The following is a 20,484-nucleotide window of genomic DNA, read 5'->3' as shown; positions in this document are numbered from 1 at the left end:
GGAGTTTAGCATCTGAACCAAGGGCTTCAAGTTGCATGAAAGGTGATTCCAACTAAACATCAGGAAGAACTTTCTGACGGTAAGAGCTGTTGAGACAATGGAACGGTCTCCCTCGGGAGGTGGCGGACTCTCCTTCCTTGTAGGTTTATAAGCAGAGGTTGGAGGGCCATCTGTTATGGATGCTTTAGCTAAGATTCCTGCAATGCAGGGGGTTGGGCTAGATGACCCTGCGAGTTGTTGGGTCCCTTTTCTTGCAGACTATAAAATACTGTAAAGTAAACCACCTGTGAACCTTGGATGAAGGGCGCTCTACAAATACAAACAAATAAGTAGGAAGGGACCCCAAGGGTCATCCAGCCCAACCCCCTACAATGCAGGAAACTCAATGAAAAGCAAAATGGCTATCCAACCTTTGCATTACCTAAGGTCCCAGAGCGGGTTACAACTACTAAACAAAACAACTTTTACATATTCGTGTGCATGTTATAGGTTGCTTTCATTCGTGTTTAATATCTATTTCTCAAATCTTTGCTTTTGCAAGCCGTTTTGAGTTCGATCCTTCGGGGCGAGGGGCAATGTAATCATAATTAAACAAGAACTAATTACTCAAATTATTTTGGGTGGGTGGAGGAGCCATGAGCAGCCTCTTCCAGTCGGGGGCAGCATTGCTCGCGTGCAGGAACCTCGGCTCCCTCTCTGCAAGCGCCGCCATTAGACCATGAGGAGGTGGAGGAGGAAGAAAAAGAAGGCGACCGGCAACGAGAGCAGCCTCCCTCGCTCCAGAGACCTCGCAGCCGCCCTCGTCTCCCCTTTCCCCGCCGGAAAATCCCGGGGAGCCGCGCTTTCCTTCCCTCTAAAAAGGTGAGTCTCACTTGCTGCCCGAACTCCCCTCCGCCTCCTTCCCTTTTATTGCATTTGATCATCATCATTTAATTGCATTCGATCATCATCATCTGCAGACCAACTTCAATCCCTCCTTTGCACACAGGGAACAAACAGAAACTGGGGAAGCCGTGGGTTCAAATGAGGACATGGGGGCTTGGTTTTATGTACAATATTTGAATATATCGTTAAAAAAAAAAAAAACTGCTGCGCCTGCCGGTGATCATCTTTTAGGAGCAGCCTGCGGGTTAATGAGCACCCGGTGCTTCAAAATGATGCTCTTTTTAAAAAAACAACAATTCCGTGCTGTGAAAAGGCTTCCCCTGTTTCCCTGAAGGTGCAGCTGGAGTTAAAAGGTATTTTTGGTTGTGCGTAAGGAAGCTTGGAGGAGGTGGTATTCTCTTGTGCTTTTAAGAGGGAGATCCGCTCACTCCTTTACTTGTTATTGAATGGCTAATAATAATAATAATAATAATAATAATAATAATTTATTTATATCCCGCCCTCCTCTGCCAAAGCTGAGCTCAGAGTGGCTAACAACAGTAAAAATAGCACAATTTACATAAAATCACAGTCAATTAATTAAAATACATTCTCAAATCAATTCAGAATCAAATTACTAGCAACCATTGGGCTAGAGTTCTATGAGGATAAGGGCTATCGGGCTAAGAGCCAGGAGGGAGATGTTTGTTTAGCCGAAGCCATTACAAAAGATAAAACACAGAATACAGAATAGAAACGGAATAAAATATATTACGCAGTTAAAAATGATTATTAAAAGCAGACACTCTGTGAGATGACAGTTTGCTCCCCTGAAGAACTTTACATCATCCCCACAAACTTTTCTTCTCAAAATTGCCGCTCGAAAGGCAAAACCGGCCACTTTTTCCAGAAGTGTAGGGGGACCTGCCACCTTATAAAAAGTTAATCAAATACCCAATTGATCTCCCAACTGGGAGATTTAAATGTTTGAACAAGGCTTCTCTTAATGTCTGTGTAGATTGGGCAAAGGAGGGAGCAGTGGGGCATATTAATAACAACAACATCAACAATTCTCAGTAACTTGTAGCATTTCCGGATTCCAAGATGGCGTTGCTCCGGTGTTAGGATTCAGCACGTCCTTGAAATCTGAAAGTATTAAAATGGGCCCTATCCCCCTTTTTAATTTTAGCCAGTACCTAAGGGCAAGGATATGCACTTGTTGGAGGGAAGCACTTGTTTGAAAAACTGAAGTGAAGCCTCCAAGAAAACAGCATAGGCATCCTGGACTTCCCCTCCAAGGCCTACCTGTGGATGCTGAGGGATTGAACCTGGGATCATCCTGGGTAGCTCAGTTAGAGCGTGGTGCTGATAATGCCAAGGTCACAGGTTCGATCCTTGTATGGGACAGCTGCATATTCCTGCATTGCAGGAGGTTGGACTAGATGATCCAACTCTATGATTTCTGTGATTTCTGCTTGCAAAGTGATTCCTCTAACACTAAGCGATGGCTGTTCCCCCGAGCAGAGGCCTCTTGACCAGAATTCTGCTCTTTCTCATCTTCTTTTAAAAGTTTTATTTATATTCAAAGGTGATGCAACACTCAAATCAATGTGTGTGTGGGTTTTTTTAATAAAAAAATGGGGAGAGGTTTGAACCCTGCGGTCCTTGGGCCCATTTCATGAATCCAATAGTATCATCACCTTGGATGTTTGTAACAGCCATCATTTGTCAATGGTAAATATTTTCATCTTTCTTTTCTTTTTTTAAATACATTTTTATTAATTTTAACATATAAATTATAATTCATACCGCACAGTTTATTACAAATACAATCCTATTGGACTTCCATCAGCACCTCTGATGATCCTCCGTCTTAACCACTTCTTATGCATTTCTTAACTTTATATTGTCTTTACATCTCTTAACGTATCATCACCCCTTCTCCATTTTTACAATACTTCCAATAATACTCCTCACAGAACTTCTTGCAAACCTACAGACGTCGTCTGGTCATCACAAATACTTTTCAAATAGATCGTAAATTTACTCCAGTCTTCGGTAAATTTCTGGTCCCACCGGTTTCGGATCCTTCTTGTTAATTTGTCTAATTCTGCATAGTCCATTAACTTCATTCTCCATTCTTCAATCGAAATATTTTCATCTTTCAGGTGCCACGTGGGGTCAGAAACCAACAAGCCATCAACAAGGCATAGTTAAAGAAAACAACCACCAACAGACCTTTCTTAAGAAGTCCCTATTTTTACTGCTGCTTATGGAGGATAATCTATGTCAAGTTGATTTCTAAACGAAATAAAATTTTGCCAGACAATGTGAAAAGGCACCAGCAGTCTGCCTGCGACCCTTATTGGTCTTATTTGGTATGTCGATTTTTGCTGCAAATTCATTTTTTTACATCGGGTCTTTTGTTATACACCCTAAGGTCAGCTTCAAGCGATGAGATAATACCCACCAAAAGTTCAGGAAGTCTCTTGTGAGAAGAGAAATTTGAGTGTGGTGGGGAAATTGGCTTCTACTGGGATTACAGTGGTGCCTCGCAAGACGAAATAAATTCGTTCTGCGAGTTGTTTCGTCTTGCGATTTTTTCGTCTTGTGGAGCGCGGATTCCCTGGGTATTAACGGCTTTAAGAAAAAGGAAGCAAACTCGCAAGATGTTTTCGTCTTGCGAAGCAAGCCCATAGGGAAAATCGTCTTGCGAAGCAACTCAAAAAACGAAAAACCCTTTCGTCTTGCGAGGCATTCGTCTCGCGAGGTACCACTGTAGTCTGCCAACAAGCCCACTCCTCCACCTCCTGATTCCAGATTCAGGGCTTCGCAGACTGGGTGGGAAAATGGAGCCTCAAATTGTAAGCCCAGAACGAGAAGGAGGGCTGGGAGGGGATAACAAGCCCACCAGTGTGGCTCAATCAGACTGTGTGAGGGAGCAGCCAGGATGGAGAGCATCCCTAGAGACCAAGCAGGAGCCCTGCAACGGGATGCAACAGCGCTGGGAGGCCCAATGGCAGGAGTTCCTGACAACACTGCAGTCTCCTCACATAACAGAGAACCCATTGTCACTGGAGGCCACCCCATGGGACGATGCCAAGGCCTTCCTGGCCTCCTTTGAGCAAGTGGCCAGAGCTTGCCACTGGCCTAGGGAAGAATGGGCAGCCCGGCTCCTGCCTGCTCTGAGCGAGGAAGCCAAACAGGCCTTCGTCGCCCTGGAAGCCGGAGACAGGAAGGACTATGGGAAGGTGAAGGCGGCCATCTTGCGAGGCGACGCTATCAAGATGGAGGTGCAGCGCCAGCACTTCAGGAAGTTCCGCTACCAGCAGGTGGAAGACCCCCGGAGGATCCACCTGCAGCTGCAGGAGCTCTGCCACCGGTGGCTAAAGCCGGAGAGACGCAGCAAGGAGCAGATCCTGGAGCTGCTGGTCCTGGAGCAGTTCCTGGCCAGCCTCCCTCCAGAGCTGCAGAGCTGGATCCGAGCAGGAGGACCGGAGTCGTGTTCGCAGGCGGTGGCCCTGGCAGAGGAGTTCCTGATGGCCAGCCAGCAAGACTTGGCCATGGCTGCAGAGTGGCAGGTGAGGGTTTGAGGTTTAATTTCCAGAATCTTGAAGAGGATAACGCTACCTTTCCCCAGTAGTTTCCTTCCAGATGTTTCAAACTACAACTCACACGATCCCTGAGCCTGAGAGGTGTTTCTGTTTTCAACCACCTGGAAAGCAGCAGGTTGGGGAAGTCTAGGATATGGGAACAAAATATGGACGAGGTTGTTGCCATCATCCAGGGTGCTCAGCATTGTCACCCATTTAAACACTGTGACACCACTTTCAACACTCATGGCTTTCCCCAAATAATTATGGGAGCTGTAGTTCATCAAGGGTGCCGAGAGTTGTTCCCCTCACTCCGCTACAATTCTCAAAGTGGTTTCCCAGTCAGTTAACCCTGGGAATTGTAGGTCAGAGGGGAATAGGGGCCTCCTTACAACTCTCAGCACACTTAACATACTACAGTTCCCAGAATTCTTTGGGAAAAGCCATGACTGATTAAAGCAGTGTCACACCACTTTAATGTACTGTATAGTGTGAATGTGGCCGTAGAGCTGTTGTCTAATTCAAGGAGATAACTCTTAGTAAAATATTAGTAGCCCCACTGGGAACACGCACACAGAGAGTTGTCAGCTAACCAGCTCTGCCCTGCTTTTGTGCTTTTAAGCAGCTGCTTGAATGCAGGGATAGGTGTAACCCTTCACTGCACAGCGCAGAGGGAGAAAAGCAGCAATTGCCTGCCAGTGTCAGTGAAATCAAACTGCTGCTAAGCCCAGGAACAGAGGCTGATGGAAAAGATGGCAACCCTGCTTTTCAGAGGCTTGAAATGACTGCAAAAGCCCAATGTCATCTTTTAGATGCCTTTTTGTTTTGCAAATGTTAAGGGTTAAAGCAATCCACCAGTCCTGACTTAAACACATGAAAGAGATACCCAAACAAGGTTGATGAGTAGAAGAGATAAGTTCAAATGCAGAAAGGGCAGCTTCTACGTTTACGAGCGTCTTCAGGTCCTATGGATAAGGGTATCTTTAAATTCTTCACCAATCGGATCGTCTTTTTTTCAGAAGCCGCTGCAGGAGGGTTCCCTGGAGGCTGAGGAAACAGAGGAGCAAAGCAGTAGCGACGGTCTCTGTTTGCTGGGTAAGGCTTCCACTTTGGCATTAAAGCCCTTACACATGCCTCTTCAGAGTTTGCCCCACAGAAGCATATGCAGAAGGAGCTGCAAATTCAGAAAAGTGGGATGTGCCACCTGAGCGTTGACAGAAGGAAAGTTAAAGTTTTGAAGGCCCTGTGTTCGAAAGAAGCAACGCCAGCACCCGATAACTGCCTTCTGCAGGAGGGTTTCCACTTCAGTCCCCCAAAATGTCAGAAATCTGCTCAGCAGGGCTTGCAGTGTGGCTGCTGCTGTTCTATGGAACAGCATTCCTGTCACTGTCTGCACTGCCTGGAAACAGCAGGAGATGTTTTTGTTCCAACAAGCTGCCCCAGATGGGTAAATTTCCCTCTGCTATTAGCGTCCATTTTGCATCATTCTTAAACCCGTCTTCAGTTTGTTTTCTCTTCTATTTTTTGGGCTGTCCTTCTGGTGTATTTGTAAATCCCATTGAAACATAAATGAAAGGCAATGAAATGATGATGATGATGATGATGATGATGATGATGATGAAGATGATGAAATAATCTTCCTTCTGTCCTTCGCAGGCAGTGGAAGCCAAGGTCCAAGGGATCACAGCAACTTGCTTCCTCCTGAAAAACCGGAAATGGCCATGTCGGGTCAGGCTAAGGTATGTTCACTTTTAAGGAGCAAGACCTAGGTTGTCTATTTCTAAGTCATTTAAACTATTTAATTTATGTATACGCAGGTTACTTGCCAGAATGACTTCTAAGTGATTTATTAGTGTAAAACCATGCCTAAGAATATAGTCACACATCATTATGTTTTCCCTCTCTGTCAAATCCTAAATTGTGACGCACCTCTGGATAGGGAGCCCTTGCCAGGTCCGTACATATTGATGTCGCCCTATAAGCAATCTTGTCCATCTCTCATTCTCAGGGGCCAATGAATCTCGAGGAAACTTCACACATGGACCAGACCACCCTAGCCCAGCCAGGCCAGAGGACCATGTTTTGGCAAGTCATGCAGGAAGACGATAGAAATACAGAATCTTTGGGTAAGTCTCTGCTCCATTAAAGCCCTGATATATCGATTTTTTGCATGACGGGTCCAAACATACAATTCAATACAAACCACAATATTTGTTGGTTTCTAAAAAGACTCGGGCAGCACTTTTGTTAGACTGTTTTGAGTTCAAATTGCTTTTCTTATCAATAGTTCATTTTTGTTGTCAATTGTTTTTTTAAAAAGCCAAAAACTGCCAGGAAGAATCAATGCATGTTCTTTGTGACAGAAATAATAATAATTATTATTATTTTTCTGTCTCTCTCTCTCAAACTTAAGAGGGACTCTTGATTCCTAAACCTGACCCTGCCTCTCACCATGAAAAAGAAGAGGAGATCTTTGTCCAGTTTCCTGTGGAAAATGAAGGATTCCCAAGTCAAGATTCAGGTAAGGGGATAGAGAACCCAAAATGGCAACTCTTGTAACACACAAAAATTCCTGTGTTTTAATGTTGCCTTTCTGCCAGAGTGCTCTTGGTGGTGTAAATGGATTGTCGCCCACTCCTTTCTTAATCCACAAGGTAGGTTAGGGGTGAGGGATGCTGTTTGGGACAAGATCGCCCTTGCAAGTCTCATGGCTGAATTGGATTTGAACTTGGGTCTTCCTCAGTCTTAGTCAGATGCTCTAACTGCTACACCACACTGCCTCTGAAGAACTCTGGGGTTCCCCTTAGAGGACTGGAGAACATCCTTGCCTCTGTCTTCTCTCTCCCAGGATGGTTTCCCCAGAGATTTTTCTAATGTTCTCAGGCTTAGCAGAAGCAGCAGAAAGTATTTGGCTAAAAATCTGAAGTTTTGTTTTTTGTTTCCATGCAGTTTTGCAAAAAGTGGTGTAGTTTTATTTTATTTTTAAATAGAAGTCTTTTATTTGTGAATGCAAAAATAAGCTGGAATGTGTATGGATGATGCTTGATGAAATCTCAGAACGTAGGACGTTGTCTGCCTTTGTAAGAGCCACATGGTTCTTAAGGGGCAGCAGGCCTTTCCTGGATCTGCTCTCTGAAAATGAACATGGGGTCCCAGAAGAACCTCACTCTGAGAGCTGCAGTTTGTGGGCAAAGATGCAAGTCGAAATTTGTGAAGGACCAAAATGAACGCTGTGAACCTGTGGAAGGTCTTAGAGCTGCTGTTAACCAAACCTCTGCAGTGAAAATAAGGGGAGGAACACCCTTGTCATCCAAGTATGCTAAAAAGCACCTCTGCAGATCAGGACGTCTCTTGAAACCTACCAGGGAAGACTCTCGTGAGAGTACTACGGGGAGGGGAAACTTCCTGCAAAAGTCCCGTCTTGATAAATATCGGAGAACCCAGACAGGAGATAAATGGTATGAATGTCCTGAGTGCGGGAAAAGCTTCACTCGCAGAGGAAATTTGAGGAGGCATCAGAGGATACATACTGGAGAGAAACCGTACAAATGTCCCGATTGCAGGAAATGCTTCAGGCAGAGTGGGCATCTGTTCAGGCATCAGACGATACATATGAGAAAGCACTTCGTATAAAGTGCTTTAAGACTGGGGTGCTGCCATTTGATGAAACCGTCAGGCAGCCTGTACAGGAGGGAGACTCCACCAATTGCCCTGAGTGCAGGAGAAGCTTCCCTTGCTGGTTTTGATCAGTATCAGAGGAAACCTTTCCCATGAGAAACCACCTGGATGCCCTAAGCAGAAGGACAGCTTCCCCCCCCCCCCACACACAAAGGCCACCAGAAAAACTGATAAGAAATGGTTGAGGACTTGGTGACCTGTAGAAAAACAAGCAGCACAGAAATAGGAAATGCCATGTTAAGAACTGTTAGGAAAACCCGCGTGTACTCTGTGCTGAATAAATATTATATAGACCTGGGGTCACACGTCATGCTAAGCCAAGCTGTGGTTTGCACGAATGAATGAGTGTGCTGGTTCCCAGGGAGGTCCTTTGCTCTTTTGCCTTGCCGAGTCAAGCCATGGCTTGGCTCAGCATGTTGAAAGCTGTCCACTGTGAATGCTGGTCTTGTGGGTGGTCATTGGCAGAGTCTCAACTGGTCTCAGCTGCTTTCTATATTTCAGTGCGCTTGAGAAATAGCCTTTTCCAAAATGCGTTCAGTTCACAATAAATACCATTTTGTAGCATTTTGTCATCCTTTTTTTTTTTTTGCCTGCTAGAAGGCTGAAAAAAAGCCCTGGTACTGCCTGGTTGGATCTCAACTGGGTTTTTTCCACTTGAGGCCAGATTTTATCCCTTATGGCACCCGGAGTGTATAATATTCTGCACTGGGGAGTGGAGGAACCTGTGGCTCTTGAGATGTTGCTCCCCCAAATCCCATCAACCCCAGCCAGTGATCTCACAAACACACACACTGCTTCATTAGTGAATTAATTTTAAGAGCAAGTCAGCAGACTAGTTTCCATTACATTCCAGCAGTTGACCATTGTGTGGCTGTTGCTCTGAAACAACTGGGAGTTAAATCTATTGCAAGCCCATGGACAAACCAGCAGGTCCCAGTTTACCTTCTGCCTAGTCTTCCTTTTTTATGACTTTGCTGCGACTGACTGATACAGCCACTCCTTTTGGAATTTGCATGGAAAACTAAGAGGACCAACCTGCCGTCCTGTTTTACAAAGCTGCTTTCCCCCAAATTAAAATACAGATGTTGGACCCCATAATGATAACTAAAGAACCTTGGTTGAAAGAACCATGCTGTGCCCAAGTTGCATGCTGGTGCATTCTCCCTAACAAACCAGGATTTGTAAGATTATCAAAACATTCCGCCTTGTTTACCGAAGGGGAGAAATGAACTATTATCTCGGGTTTGGAACAATGCTAAGATATCCCCCTCACACAAAGAAAGGCATGAAGGAGGAGGGATCAGGCCTTTGGAAAGGGCTGTGGCTCAGAGCCAGAGCGCCTGTTTTTCATACAGGGGGTCCCAGGTTTTCATTCCCCAGGCTGGGCTGGGGAAAGGATTCCTGCCTGAAACCCTGGAGAGACGCTGCAAATCAGTGTAGATAATATTGCTGAAATGTCTATAAAAATCCGGATGTATGGCAACTGTTACCGGAAAAATCCGAGTGCTCCCTTGGACAAAAAGTAAAGACACCAACCAGAGTAAATTGGAGCAAATCAGCAGCCTGTAGACTTGGCCTTTATTGACTGTTGCAACAGGGTGCTCCCCTCACTTGCAGGTGAGAGGAAAGACACAGAAAAATGGTGTGCAAGACCTTATAAAAACTTTTGAAATTCCCATCCTGTAGGTCAAGCCCACCCCCAGAAACATCATGCATACATTACAGAAAGGAGGGGTTGAGAGAGGAGTTGTGGTGGTAACCTGAGTGTCCTGTCACCTGGCTGGTTCCTCCTTTCCCCCTCCCCATGAGTCACTTCCAGGAGACAAAGGGGACTTGGCAGTTTCCTGCCCCCAGAGGGAAGAGCTGATTATTGTCCTTTGTTCCAGTCTGTGCTGAATCCACTCCCATATGCAAGTTCTTTGTGATCTTGATGGTCTTCTGTCTAGGACCACCAGGGTTGGCATAGCAACTGGGCAGGGCCCCTGTGTATGTGCTGGTATGCTCAAGGGATTATGGCTGACCTGTATCAAACCTTCCCCATTTTGTAGTCCTTCCTTCATGGAGTAAAATAAAAGTGGAACAGTGCAAATCCGATGTATGGTTGATTTTCTATTAATTTATAACAGAAGCATAGGGTGTGTAGTGTGTGAGTGTGAGTGTGTGTGAAGTTTGTACAAACTGAATGATTGGGGTGGGGGGTTCCTGCTACACAACCCATGAAGTGTAGATTTTGGCGAATTTCTTGAAAAATAGCTCAAAAACTTCTTTTTTTGAGATTTTGCAAACAACAACAACAACCTCAACAACTTTTGTGTCTGGATTTTCACTCTTTGAAATATGGCAACCCTAAATACTGAGGGGACAGGGGTCTGATCAAGCACAAGGCAGCTTCCTGCATTCCTCTGTGGTGCCCAAAATGCTTTATTGTGAGAATGCTGCCAATTGCTTGTGAAAGGGAAAGGGACCCCTGACCATTAGGTCCAGTCGCGGACGACTCTGGGGTTGTGGCGCTCATCTCACTTTATTGGCCGAGGGAGCTGGCGTACAGCTTCCGGGTCATGTGGCCAGCATGACTAAGCCGCTTCTGGCGAAGCAGAGCAGCGCACGGAAACGCCGTTTGCCTTCCCGCCAGAGCGGTACCTATTTATCTACTTGCGCTGGCGTGCTTTCGAACTGCTAGGTTGGCCGGAGCAGGGACCGAGCAACAGGATCTCACCCCGTCGCGGGGATTCGAACAACCGACCTTCTGATCAGCAAGCCCTAGGCTCTGTAGTTTAACCCACAGCGCCAATTGCCCTTGCCAATTGCCTGAGCCACGTATTATTTGCAATTCGGAGGAATTTCCTGCTACCTTGCTGCAGAAGTTTGGTTTTCATTATTTCACTGAGAAGTAAAGAGAAGTGTGTCATGTGGCCATAGAAGATGTTGAGAAAGTGTGGTGTTCCTTTAAGGGGAATGGTTTGGGAGTGACACAAAGGTATTTTTGTTTTTTCCTTAATTCCCACTGAGTATTATGAAAAGCAAAAAGAAGTGCACTTTCCTGTTCTTTTCTTCCTTTCCTTTACATTTTGTAGAAGCAGGGTTCTTTTTGTTGTTAACAAGGTTTGTCAGTTCAAATAAAAGAAATTAGTGTTAAAGAAATCAAGCCTCTGAGAACCATTGTTCCTGGTTAAGAAATCCTTAACTGTTGCAACGGAGGCATTAACATCATTTGAGAACACAGCATTCGACATTAAAATATTCAGTTATTAATCCCATTGCTATTGGCCCTCGACAGAAGGACTGTTGTCATCTGTGCTGAAAGACGCTCCTGAAGTTCGGTGCTACAGCATTGTGAAATCTTACTATTTTGCACGATTAGTTCTGCTGTTTTTAGTATTTACCGTAAAATCTATTCAAGTTTTGGTCTGCGAGGAATTATGCTGGGCCTTGAAGCCTCACCTCAATTGCTGGAAATCCTGGTCACCTAAAGCCCATTGACTTCTAAATGTAAAGGTATGGTTGTTGTGGGATATGATCATAGATACAGGAAATAAAGAGGAGTTTTAGCAACGACACCCTACTGTGGAGAAGGAAAGAGAAAGAGAGAGAGAGAGCACAGGAGGGAAGGTTGGCATGAAGTCTAGGAAAGGTGACAAGAACCTAGATTTTAAAAACAAAACAAAAAACAATTCTCTCTGTCTCTTCAGGTGATGAAAAGAGATGTCTGATCAAGGTGAACCCCTCACAGCAGGGAGAGACAGGGACGATAATGAAGTTATCTCTACGGACCATTCCTGGAGCTGGAGCAATTCATGAGCAGAGATGCGAGGGGAAGGAACCAGTGAGGGGAGAAAATGGCTCCAGGGAGCTTTTAGAAGATGCACATAATGAACCCTCCCTTCCACACTCCAGAGCAGAAAAGTCCTTCGTTTCCAAATACCAAAGAAGGTACCAACACCACAACGTAGGACTTATGGCTTATAATGGAGAGGACCGCTCTAACTATCTGAAGTGGGAGGGAAACACCTGCCAAAAAGCTTTCCGTTCCCAACACCAGAAAATCCAGACAGGAGAGAAACCTTTCAAGTGCCCTGATTGTGGGAAGTGCTTCGGGCAGAGAGAAAATCTGACGAGACACCAGAGACTGCACACTGGAGAGAAATTGAATGAACGCTCTGAAGGTGGGCTCGCTTTCCGCCCAAGAGAGAATTTACAGAGACTTGTTCGTGCAGGAAAGAGGTGCTATGAATGTCCCGAGTGTGGGAAATGTTTCTCTAATAGAGGGACATTGATCAGGCATGAGAGGATCCATACTGGGGAGCGACCATTTGAATGCCCTCAATGTGGCCAGTTCTTCAGTCAGAGAGCCCATTTGATGAGGCATCAGAGGATCCACACAGGAGAGAAGCCACACATGTGTCCCCAGTGTGGGAGGAGCTTTTCCCGGAGTGACAGTTTGGTAGACCACCAAAGGAAACATCTCTGCGAGAAACCTTTCAAATGTGCCAAGTGTGAGAAAAGCTTTAGCCAAAGATACACTCTCGTTAAGCATCAGAGGACCCACATAACCGAGGCTGTACTCTGAGAACTCAGTGTTGGGTTGGAAAAAGTTCCAGTAGCAAACTTTGTCATATTAGGAATTAGTTGGCAAGCCCACCTGTGCTCTGTGCTAAAGAAATATTACACAGACATTATGGATTGTATCCAACAATTGTGCAGAGTTTCACTCTGACAATGTGACTTCTGTCCCCACATGCCCTCAAAATATGCTCCAACTCTTAGAGACTTGTTTTCTGGCGGGAAATTCCATGACATGTCAGAAACTGTGATCATAAATACCTATGAAAGAAGGCGAGTTTACACCATGTGATGTGGGGGAGAACCTCCAGCAACAGCTCACACCCTCCCCCCCAAAAAACCTGAAGACGATAGAGAATTAATTCTGGAGTGAAACCTCAGCCCCTAGTGTGTGAAAAACCACTCTTGGATAGTGTTTAACCATGTTAACAGTGTTAACTGTTAACATGTTACCATGTGAACAGTGTTAGAAACTGGGATACAAAAGCGAGGAGCCAAACTGGCTCCTGGGACCTGAGTTGTGGGTGCAAAAACAAAATGTCTAGTCGCCATTTGGGGGGGTTGGCAACACTTTTTATTTCTTATTTTGATAAGCATGAACTAATACACAATTCACATAAGTGACACATTGTTAATATCACATTTTTGTACAGAAATTGTTAATATGTGTTTAATTTGGCATTTACAATAAAAATATTGATACCATACTTCAGTTTTCAAAACACTCTACTCTTTATTGTTAAACTCCTTAACTTATTGTCTATCCTTAACATATACTTTGACATGCCTTTCAGTAATCCTTGAGTGGTGGTGTTGTTGTTTAGTCGTGTCCGACTCTTCGTGACCCCATGGACCAGAGCACGCCAGGCACTCCTGTCTTCCACTGCCTCCCGCAGTTTGGTCAAACTCATGCTGGTAGCTTCGAGAACACTGTCCAACCATCTCGTCCTCTGTCGTCCCCTTCTCCTTGTGGATGTCTTTCCCAACATCAGGGTCTTTTCCAGGGAGTCTTCTCTTCTCATGAGGTGGCCAAAGTATTGGAGCCTCAGCTTTAGATCTGTCATTCCAGTGAGCACTCAGGGCTGATTTCCTTCAGAGTGGATAGGTTTGATCTTCTTGCAGTCCATGGGACTCTCAAGAGTCTCCTCCAGCAACATAATTCAAAAGCATCAATTCTTCATCGATGAGCCTTCTTTATGGTCCAGCTCTCACTTCCATACATCACTACTAGGAAAACCATAGCTTTAACTATACGGACCTTTGTTGGCAAGGTGATGTCTCTGCTTTTTAAGATGCTGTCTAGGTATCTTAAAAAGCAGAGACATCACCTTGCCAACAAAGGTCCGTATAGTTAAAGCTATGGTTTTAGCCAGGTGCAAAAAAAATGGCACCCAGACCTTTTGAGGAGCTCGCAAATGTGCAAAATGTGCCAGGCGCCCTGCTAATTACAAACCCTGCATGTGAAAGGTCACATTCATAAGACGTGAAGCATCAATTAATGCATTGTGTGGAGAGTGGCTGGAAAGGAGGTTGCAGGAGGCTCTCGGATCATTGGTCAACCATCAGAGAAGCCATGTGTGGCATTCCAGCAGGCACTGAAAAAAGTACAGCGAAGGCACCTGCCTGATGTCAGTAGGCAGCGAGCTCCAGAATGTAGGTGCTGCTACAATAAAAAGCTGACTTTGTACAAATGCAGAATGAGTATTATGTGACACCTGTTAGCAGGGCCAGTTCCACTGATCAAAGTGCTCAATGGGATATAGAAGGACTGAATTCCTTACATATATAAGGGATAAGGCAAGTGGTCCCAAGCCATTCAATGCTTAACAAAGAACTATAACCATCCTCAAAATTAAAATTTGAACCACCTTGCAGGCTCCCACATGGAGGGGAAGAGGGGGGAGGTGTCAGGCCAATGGTTCTGTGCCACAAGCAAAAATAGGTACATTGCCTTGGTTTTTCCTTCTCTGTCCAGATCCCACCAAAATTTAAGGCAATTTTGGTTACTGTCCTTGCTGCAGAATTTTGCTTTAAACGCTTCAGTTTGACATATACATAGGGCCCTGGATGTATGGAGAGGGGTACTAAGATAATGGGGACAATAAATAAATATGGAGTTTAGCAGAAACAATCTGAATCAGCTTGAGGAAAGAAGGGAAAGCCAGTGAGATGAAGGCTATACAAATCTAGTAACTGGAGAAAATATGATCAGAGTGTGGACCAGGTTCCCCTCTCTACCTCGTCAGGTGATAAGAAGAGACATCAGCTCAAGATGGAAAACTCTCAACAGGGAGCAGGGGAACAGAGAAGACTCAAAGAAAGGACAGTAGCAGCTGTGTTTCTGCAGAATTCAGTTTTCCACTTTGTAGCTCAACCACCACTCATAACAGGCATCTGGTTGGTCATTATGAGAAGAAGATGATGTTGATGATGATGATGATAAATTATTTATACCCTGCCCATCTGGCTGGGTTTTGCCAGCCACTCTGGCTGACATCAAACATTAAAAACTTCCCTAAACAGGGCTGCCTTCAGATGTATTCTAAAAGTCAGATAGTTGTTTATTTCCTTGACATCTGATGGGAGGGTGTTCCACAGGGCGGGCGCCACTATCGAGAAAGCCCTCTGCCTGGTTCCCTGTAACCTCACTTCTCGCAATGAGGGAACCGCCAGAAGGCCCTCAACGCTGTACCTCAGCGTATTGGCTGAACGATGTGGGTGGAGACGCTCCTTCAGGTATACTGGGCCGAGGCCATTCAGGGCTTTAAAGGTCAGCGCCAACACTTTGAATTGTGCTCGAAAATGTACTGAGAGTCAATGTAGGTCTTTCAGGACTGGTGTTGTGTGTTCTCCGCAGCCACTCTCAGTAGCTTCCTTGGGCCTGATCCAACTTCAGGGGTCTTCTTAAGGATGATGGTGAAAATATAATTAGACAGGAGAGAGATGAATGTAGCAGAGATATCCTGAATCAACTGGAAAAGGAGGGATGGGTTGGGGCAAGCCAACAAGAAGGTAGTTGCAGGACTGTAAATAGGAGGTGACCAGATCATGGAAAAATTCCTCTCTCTGTCCCTTCAGGTGTCAAGAAGAGGAGTGTGATCAAGGTGGAGAACTCTCAGAAGGACGAGGTGCATAACACATTAACAGAAATTTCTCGATGGAACATGCCGGTGACAGCAACTATTGATGAGGAAAGATGTGAGTCCAACAGGGACCAGGGGAGGAAGCCAGCAGAGCAGGAGGATGAAGTCAGCAAGTTCCCAGAAGGTCTTACAGCTGCTGGTAATGAAGCCTCCTTGGTACACTTGAGGCCCAAGAAGCTCTCAGTCTCCAAGTACGGCCAAAAGCGCAACTACCGATTAGGACGTGTCATGAAACATGCTGGAGAGAAACACTATCACTCCCCCACATCAGGGGAGAGCATCCAGCGAAAAACATGCCTTCTGTCACACCAGGGAATCCAAGCTGGGAATAAATTGTACGACTGCTCTGAATGTGGGAAAAGCTTCCCTACAAGATCTACATTTCTTAGACATCAGAAAATCCACACCAGGGAGAGTCCCTTTGAATGCCTCGAGTGTGGGAAAAGCTTTAATCAGAGAACAAACCTTTTGAGACATCAGAAGATCCATACGGGCGAGAAAATGCACGAATGCCCCAAGTGTGGGAAAAAGTTCTATCGGAAAGATAAGTTGATTCGGCACCAGAGAATTCATACCGGGGAGAAACCATATGAATGCCCGGAGTGTGGCAGAAGCTTTGGGGTTAAGGAGAGTTTACGTAGACACCAGACAATTCATCTTGGATATTGACCAGAGTTAATGCTCAAATAATTTTTTAGAATTAATCTTGTTCCCAATCCTATACAGAGCGAACACATTCCACTCATATTTACAAAACAGAAAATACTTCCATCCCAAGGAAATAATTTTTCAACTCCTTGATCAATAGTGAGAGGGAATGTGGTTCTTGCCAATTATCTTTTCCCTTTTGGCTATTGTGTACTTTTATGAGAAAAAACTGCTCCTTTTCCCTTATGGGGTACCCAAGAGGTTCTGTACTGGTAGGAGAAAATAACAGAGACCAACCAGAGAATATTGAGAAGCAAAGCAGCCAGTAAGCCTGATCTTTATTAAAGCTGTTGCAACAGGGTGCTCACCCCACATGCAGGAGGGGGGGAGGGACCCAGAACAAAGGTGTGCCTGCCCTTATATAGACTTTTTATTTTTTTATTCCCCCCCCCCATTTTTATTGGTTTTTTTCTATATTACATCACAATGCAAATATACCAAAGCCATCCCCATATCTTCCCCATCCCCACATATATTTATCATTTAAATCATCAATCAAACGCAGTATTTTGTCCCTCCCCCCACTTCCCTCTGCCCCCCCACTCGATTTCCTCTACATTCTTAGATTACATTTATCTTTTCATTCTACAATCTTCTCAATCCTTCTATGTATTCTTATTATCCTTCCTTACTAATTTACCTCAGATACTTTACATTTTAATCCAGGCATATTAGGATATCTTTTTTTGAGCAATATTTTCCCACTCCTTTTTAAATTTTTGATTCGATTGATTTCTTATAATAGCTGTTATTTTTACCAAAGTTAAGTATTTATTTAATTTACAAATCCATTCCTCCCTTGAGGGTAGAGTTTGTGATTTCCATTTAGCAGTAATCACTACTCTAGCTGCTGTACTTGCATATAAGAAGATTGACACACACACCCCCATCACTTCCCCTATCAATCCAAGGAGATATATCTCTGGTTTTTTATTATTGATATTTTCAACATCTTCCTTAATTCTTCATGTATTACTGTCCAGAATTTATTAATTTCCTCACACCTCCACCACATATGTATTGTTGTTCCTATTTCTTTACCAGATCTCCAACAAATGTTGGATTTCAATATATATATCTTTGCCAACTTAGCTGGTTTTAAATACCAACTGTGGAGTATATAGACTTTTTAAATTGCCCACCCTCAAACTCCAGACCACCCCCAGAAACATCCTACATACATCACAGAAGGTCCTGTATCCCAGGACCACCTCCCCCAGACTACAATAGAAATCTGAGTAAGTTGTATTTTTCTTTTGTCTGCTAAGTTGCTTGATTGGATTACCTGGGCATCCTGGCCACTCTTTTGTTACTCAATTCCTGAATCCAGGTCACAGGCTCACACCCTATTCATATCTTAAATGTGCCCTTAGGATGGATGGGGAGATTTCCCATTTCCTTCGACCTTGCAGAGAAATATTTGAGGTCATTTTGGGAGAGAGAGAAAATGGTTTCAGGACTTTTGTGTGGGTTTCAGACATGTGGTTTACATATTTGTATGCTTGGTACATTTATAAACATCTATTTTTTATATATATATATATATATATATATATATATATATATATGACCTTAAAATTTTTATAACAGTACCATTGTGCTTTTTGAACAAAAACCCAAAGCAGGCCCATGCCTCCTAAGAGTGCCAGCATCGTCCGTTAAGAGTTTGGGTGTAATCTTCGATACCTCCCTCTCTATGGAGGCGCAGATTGCAGCTATAACAAAGGCGGCATTTTTTCATCTCCGCCAAGCTAAGCAGTTGGCTCCTTATCTCTCTCGCCCTGACCTAGCCACTGTGATCCACGCGACGGTCACCTCCAGACTGGATTATTGTAACTCACTCTACGTGGGGCTGCCCTTGAGACTGACCCAGAAACTCCAGCGGGTGCAGAATGCCGCGGCGAGACTCCTTATGGGGTCTTCGCTGCGAGATCATATTCATCCGGTACTATACCAGCTGCACTGGCTCCCGGTGGAGTACAGGATCAGGTTTAAGGTGCTGGTTTTAACCTTTAAAGTCCTATACGGCCTAGGACCCTCGTACCTACGGGACCGCCTCTCCTGGTATGTCCCACAGAGAAATTTACGGTCTGCAAATAAAAACATCCTGAAGATCCCAGGCCACAGAGATGTTAGGCTGGCCTCAACTAGAGCCAGGGCTTTCTCGGCCGCGGCTCCAATCTGGTGGAACGCTCTGTCACAAGAGACTAGGGCCCTGCGGGACCTGACATCTTTCCGCAGGGCCTGCAAGACAGAGCTGTTCCACCAGGCCTTTGGTCAGGGCGCAGCCTGACCCCCTCCTCTGGCAATCTGCACAGAATTTTGCTTAATGGTTGCCATCAATTTGATTTTAATTTGATTTTAATTAATTTTATAATGAATGTTTTTAGAATGTTGGATTATTTTGATTGTTGTTAGCCGCCCTGAGCCCAGCTTCGGCTGGGGAGGGCGGGATATAAATAAAATTTATTATTATTATTATTAAGAGCATTATGGTCTAGGGGTTACGTTAGCAGACCCTGCAGATTGGATGAAATAGATTGGAATAATCATTTACAGTTTCTGGAGTTTATTCATGCAGGAACTATTTAAAGGATGAGTGGAAGTATCAGACATGTTGATTCAAAAAGTTGAGAAAGAATAACAAAAAAAATGGTTTAGCTTTTAAGGGTAGAGTTAACAGAGAGTTACAAACAAGTGCTCTCTGGATGTGCTTAAACTAACACATGCATTCTATGATTAAATACAAATTAATCTTTTTCTCTAACAAGTTATCCACGGGAGGGAGAGACGAGGGGAAAAGAGTGTTTTGATGGTTGCTTTTAAGTGTTTTAGATTTTGTGAGTTTTTATTTCTTTTGATTGGGATTGATTGGTGCCTTGGGAACTGTTTACTTGAGAAAGCAATAAATAAAGGGGTCTTTTTATTTTAAAAAATGGTGTATAAAAATTTGGTTGTTGGTTTTTAAAAACTGTTTTTATTTCAATTGTTTTTCTGGTGTGTTTGGGTGGATTGGTGCTGGGGAGCAGCTGCCACATGAAGCCTTGCAGGTGTGCATGGTGGGGTCTGAGAGGTTGCGCCTTCTAGAAACAACACAGCTTTCCAGATTCCCTGTGCTTCGTTTGTGGAGACTATGCTGTCCCTAGAACCCTGCTGTCTTGGTTAAGTGTTTTGCTAAAAAGCTTTTACTTCCTGGGACTGAGACGCCAACCTTGGAGGGCACCACTGCAGCATAACATCTGCTTGCAACAGGAGCATGCTGCCTCTGACATTGGAGGGCAGTATGCAGCTCTCATGCCAAGGTAAAGGTAAAGGGACCCCTGACCATTAGACCCAGTTGTGGCCGACTCTGGAGTTGCGGTGCTCATCTTGCTTTACTGGCCGAGGGAGCCGGCGTACAGCTTCCGGGTCATGTGGCCAGCATGACTAAGCCGCTTCTGGCAAACCAGAGCAGCGCATGGAAATGCCATTTACCTTCCCGCCGGAGCGGTACCTATTTATCTACTTGCATTTTGATGTGCTTTCAAACTGCTAGGTTGGCAGGAGCAGGGACCAAGCAACGGGAGCTCACCCCGCCACGGGGATTCGAACCGCCGACCTTCTGATTGGCAAGTCCTAGGCTCTGTGGTTTAACCCACAGCGCCACCCGCGTCCAGCTCTCATGCCTAGTAACCATTAATTGCCCTATTATCCATAAATTTGTCTAATTCCCTCTTAAAGGCATCTGAGTTGGCTATTATTACATCCAGGGCCTTTTTCACCCAGGATTCGCCAGGACTCTGTTCCCGCACCTATCAGGTGGGCGCCATTGCCAGTGTTAAGAGAACAACGGAGGTGTTCAAGGTGAGATCCAGCACCTCTTTTTCTAGAAAAATAGCCCTGCTTATGCACATCTTAGCATGTTTCCTTTTGCTTGCCTTATCTCTAAACTAAAAAGC

General features: G+C 44.7%; 3 protein-coding genes across 3 annotated transcripts in view; 1 reads left to right on the top strand and 2 right to left on the bottom strand.

The window, feature by feature from the left end:
• LOC310756497 (tigger transposable element-derived protein 1-like) overlaps positions 1 to 20,484 on the bottom strand; it is a 796,241-nt gene that overhangs the window by 358,774 nt on the left and 416,983 nt on the right. The window lies entirely within an intron of this gene.
• Positions 1 to 20,484, bottom strand: part of LOC310757094 (uncharacterized protein) — a 508,648-nt gene that overhangs the window by 75,355 nt on the left and 412,809 nt on the right. The gene's annotated exons all lie outside the window — the stretch shown is intronic.
• On the top strand, positions 585 to 13,402 carry LOC310756675 (uncharacterized protein). The gene is made up of 8 exons (XM_083601223.1): positions 585 to 861; positions 3,033 to 3,408; positions 3,647 to 4,445; positions 5,477 to 5,552; positions 6,114 to 6,196; positions 6,466 to 6,583; positions 6,871 to 6,978; positions 11,825 to 13,402. Exons 3-8 carry the CDS (start codon positions 3,714 to 3,716, stop codon positions 12,700 to 12,702), a joined length of 1,995 nt encoding a protein of 664 aa, XP_083457349.1. The 5' UTR covers positions 585 to 861; positions 3,033 to 3,408; positions 3,647 to 3,713; the 3' UTR covers positions 12,703 to 13,402.

This window comes from Podarcis filfolensis, assembly GCF_964270895.1.
Source record: "Podarcis filfolensis genome assembly, chromosome: 2".
Lineage (NCBI taxonomy): Eukaryota > Metazoa > Chordata > Lepidosauria > Squamata > Lacertidae > Podarcis > Podarcis filfolensis.
Note: the sequence above shows the minus strand (reverse complement) of the source record. Positions and strands in the feature narration are given on the sequence as shown.

What these genes read in the sequence shown, in the direction of transcription:
- LOC310756675 (XM_083601223.1), top strand. Translation starts at nt 3,714, where the DNA reads ATGGAGCCTCAAATTGTAAGCCCAGAACGAGAAGGAGGGCTGGGAGGG. An exon ending in TAGAAATACAGAATCTTTGG is followed by an intron (nt 6,584 to 6,870) that starts GTAAGTCTCTGC and finishes CTCAAACTTAAG; the next exon opens with AGGGACTCTTGATTCCTAAA. An exon ending in ATTCCCAAGTCAAGATTCAG is followed by an intron (nt 6,979 to 11,824) that starts GTAAGGGGATAG and finishes CTGTCTCTTCAG; the next exon opens with GTGATGAAAAGAGATGTCTG.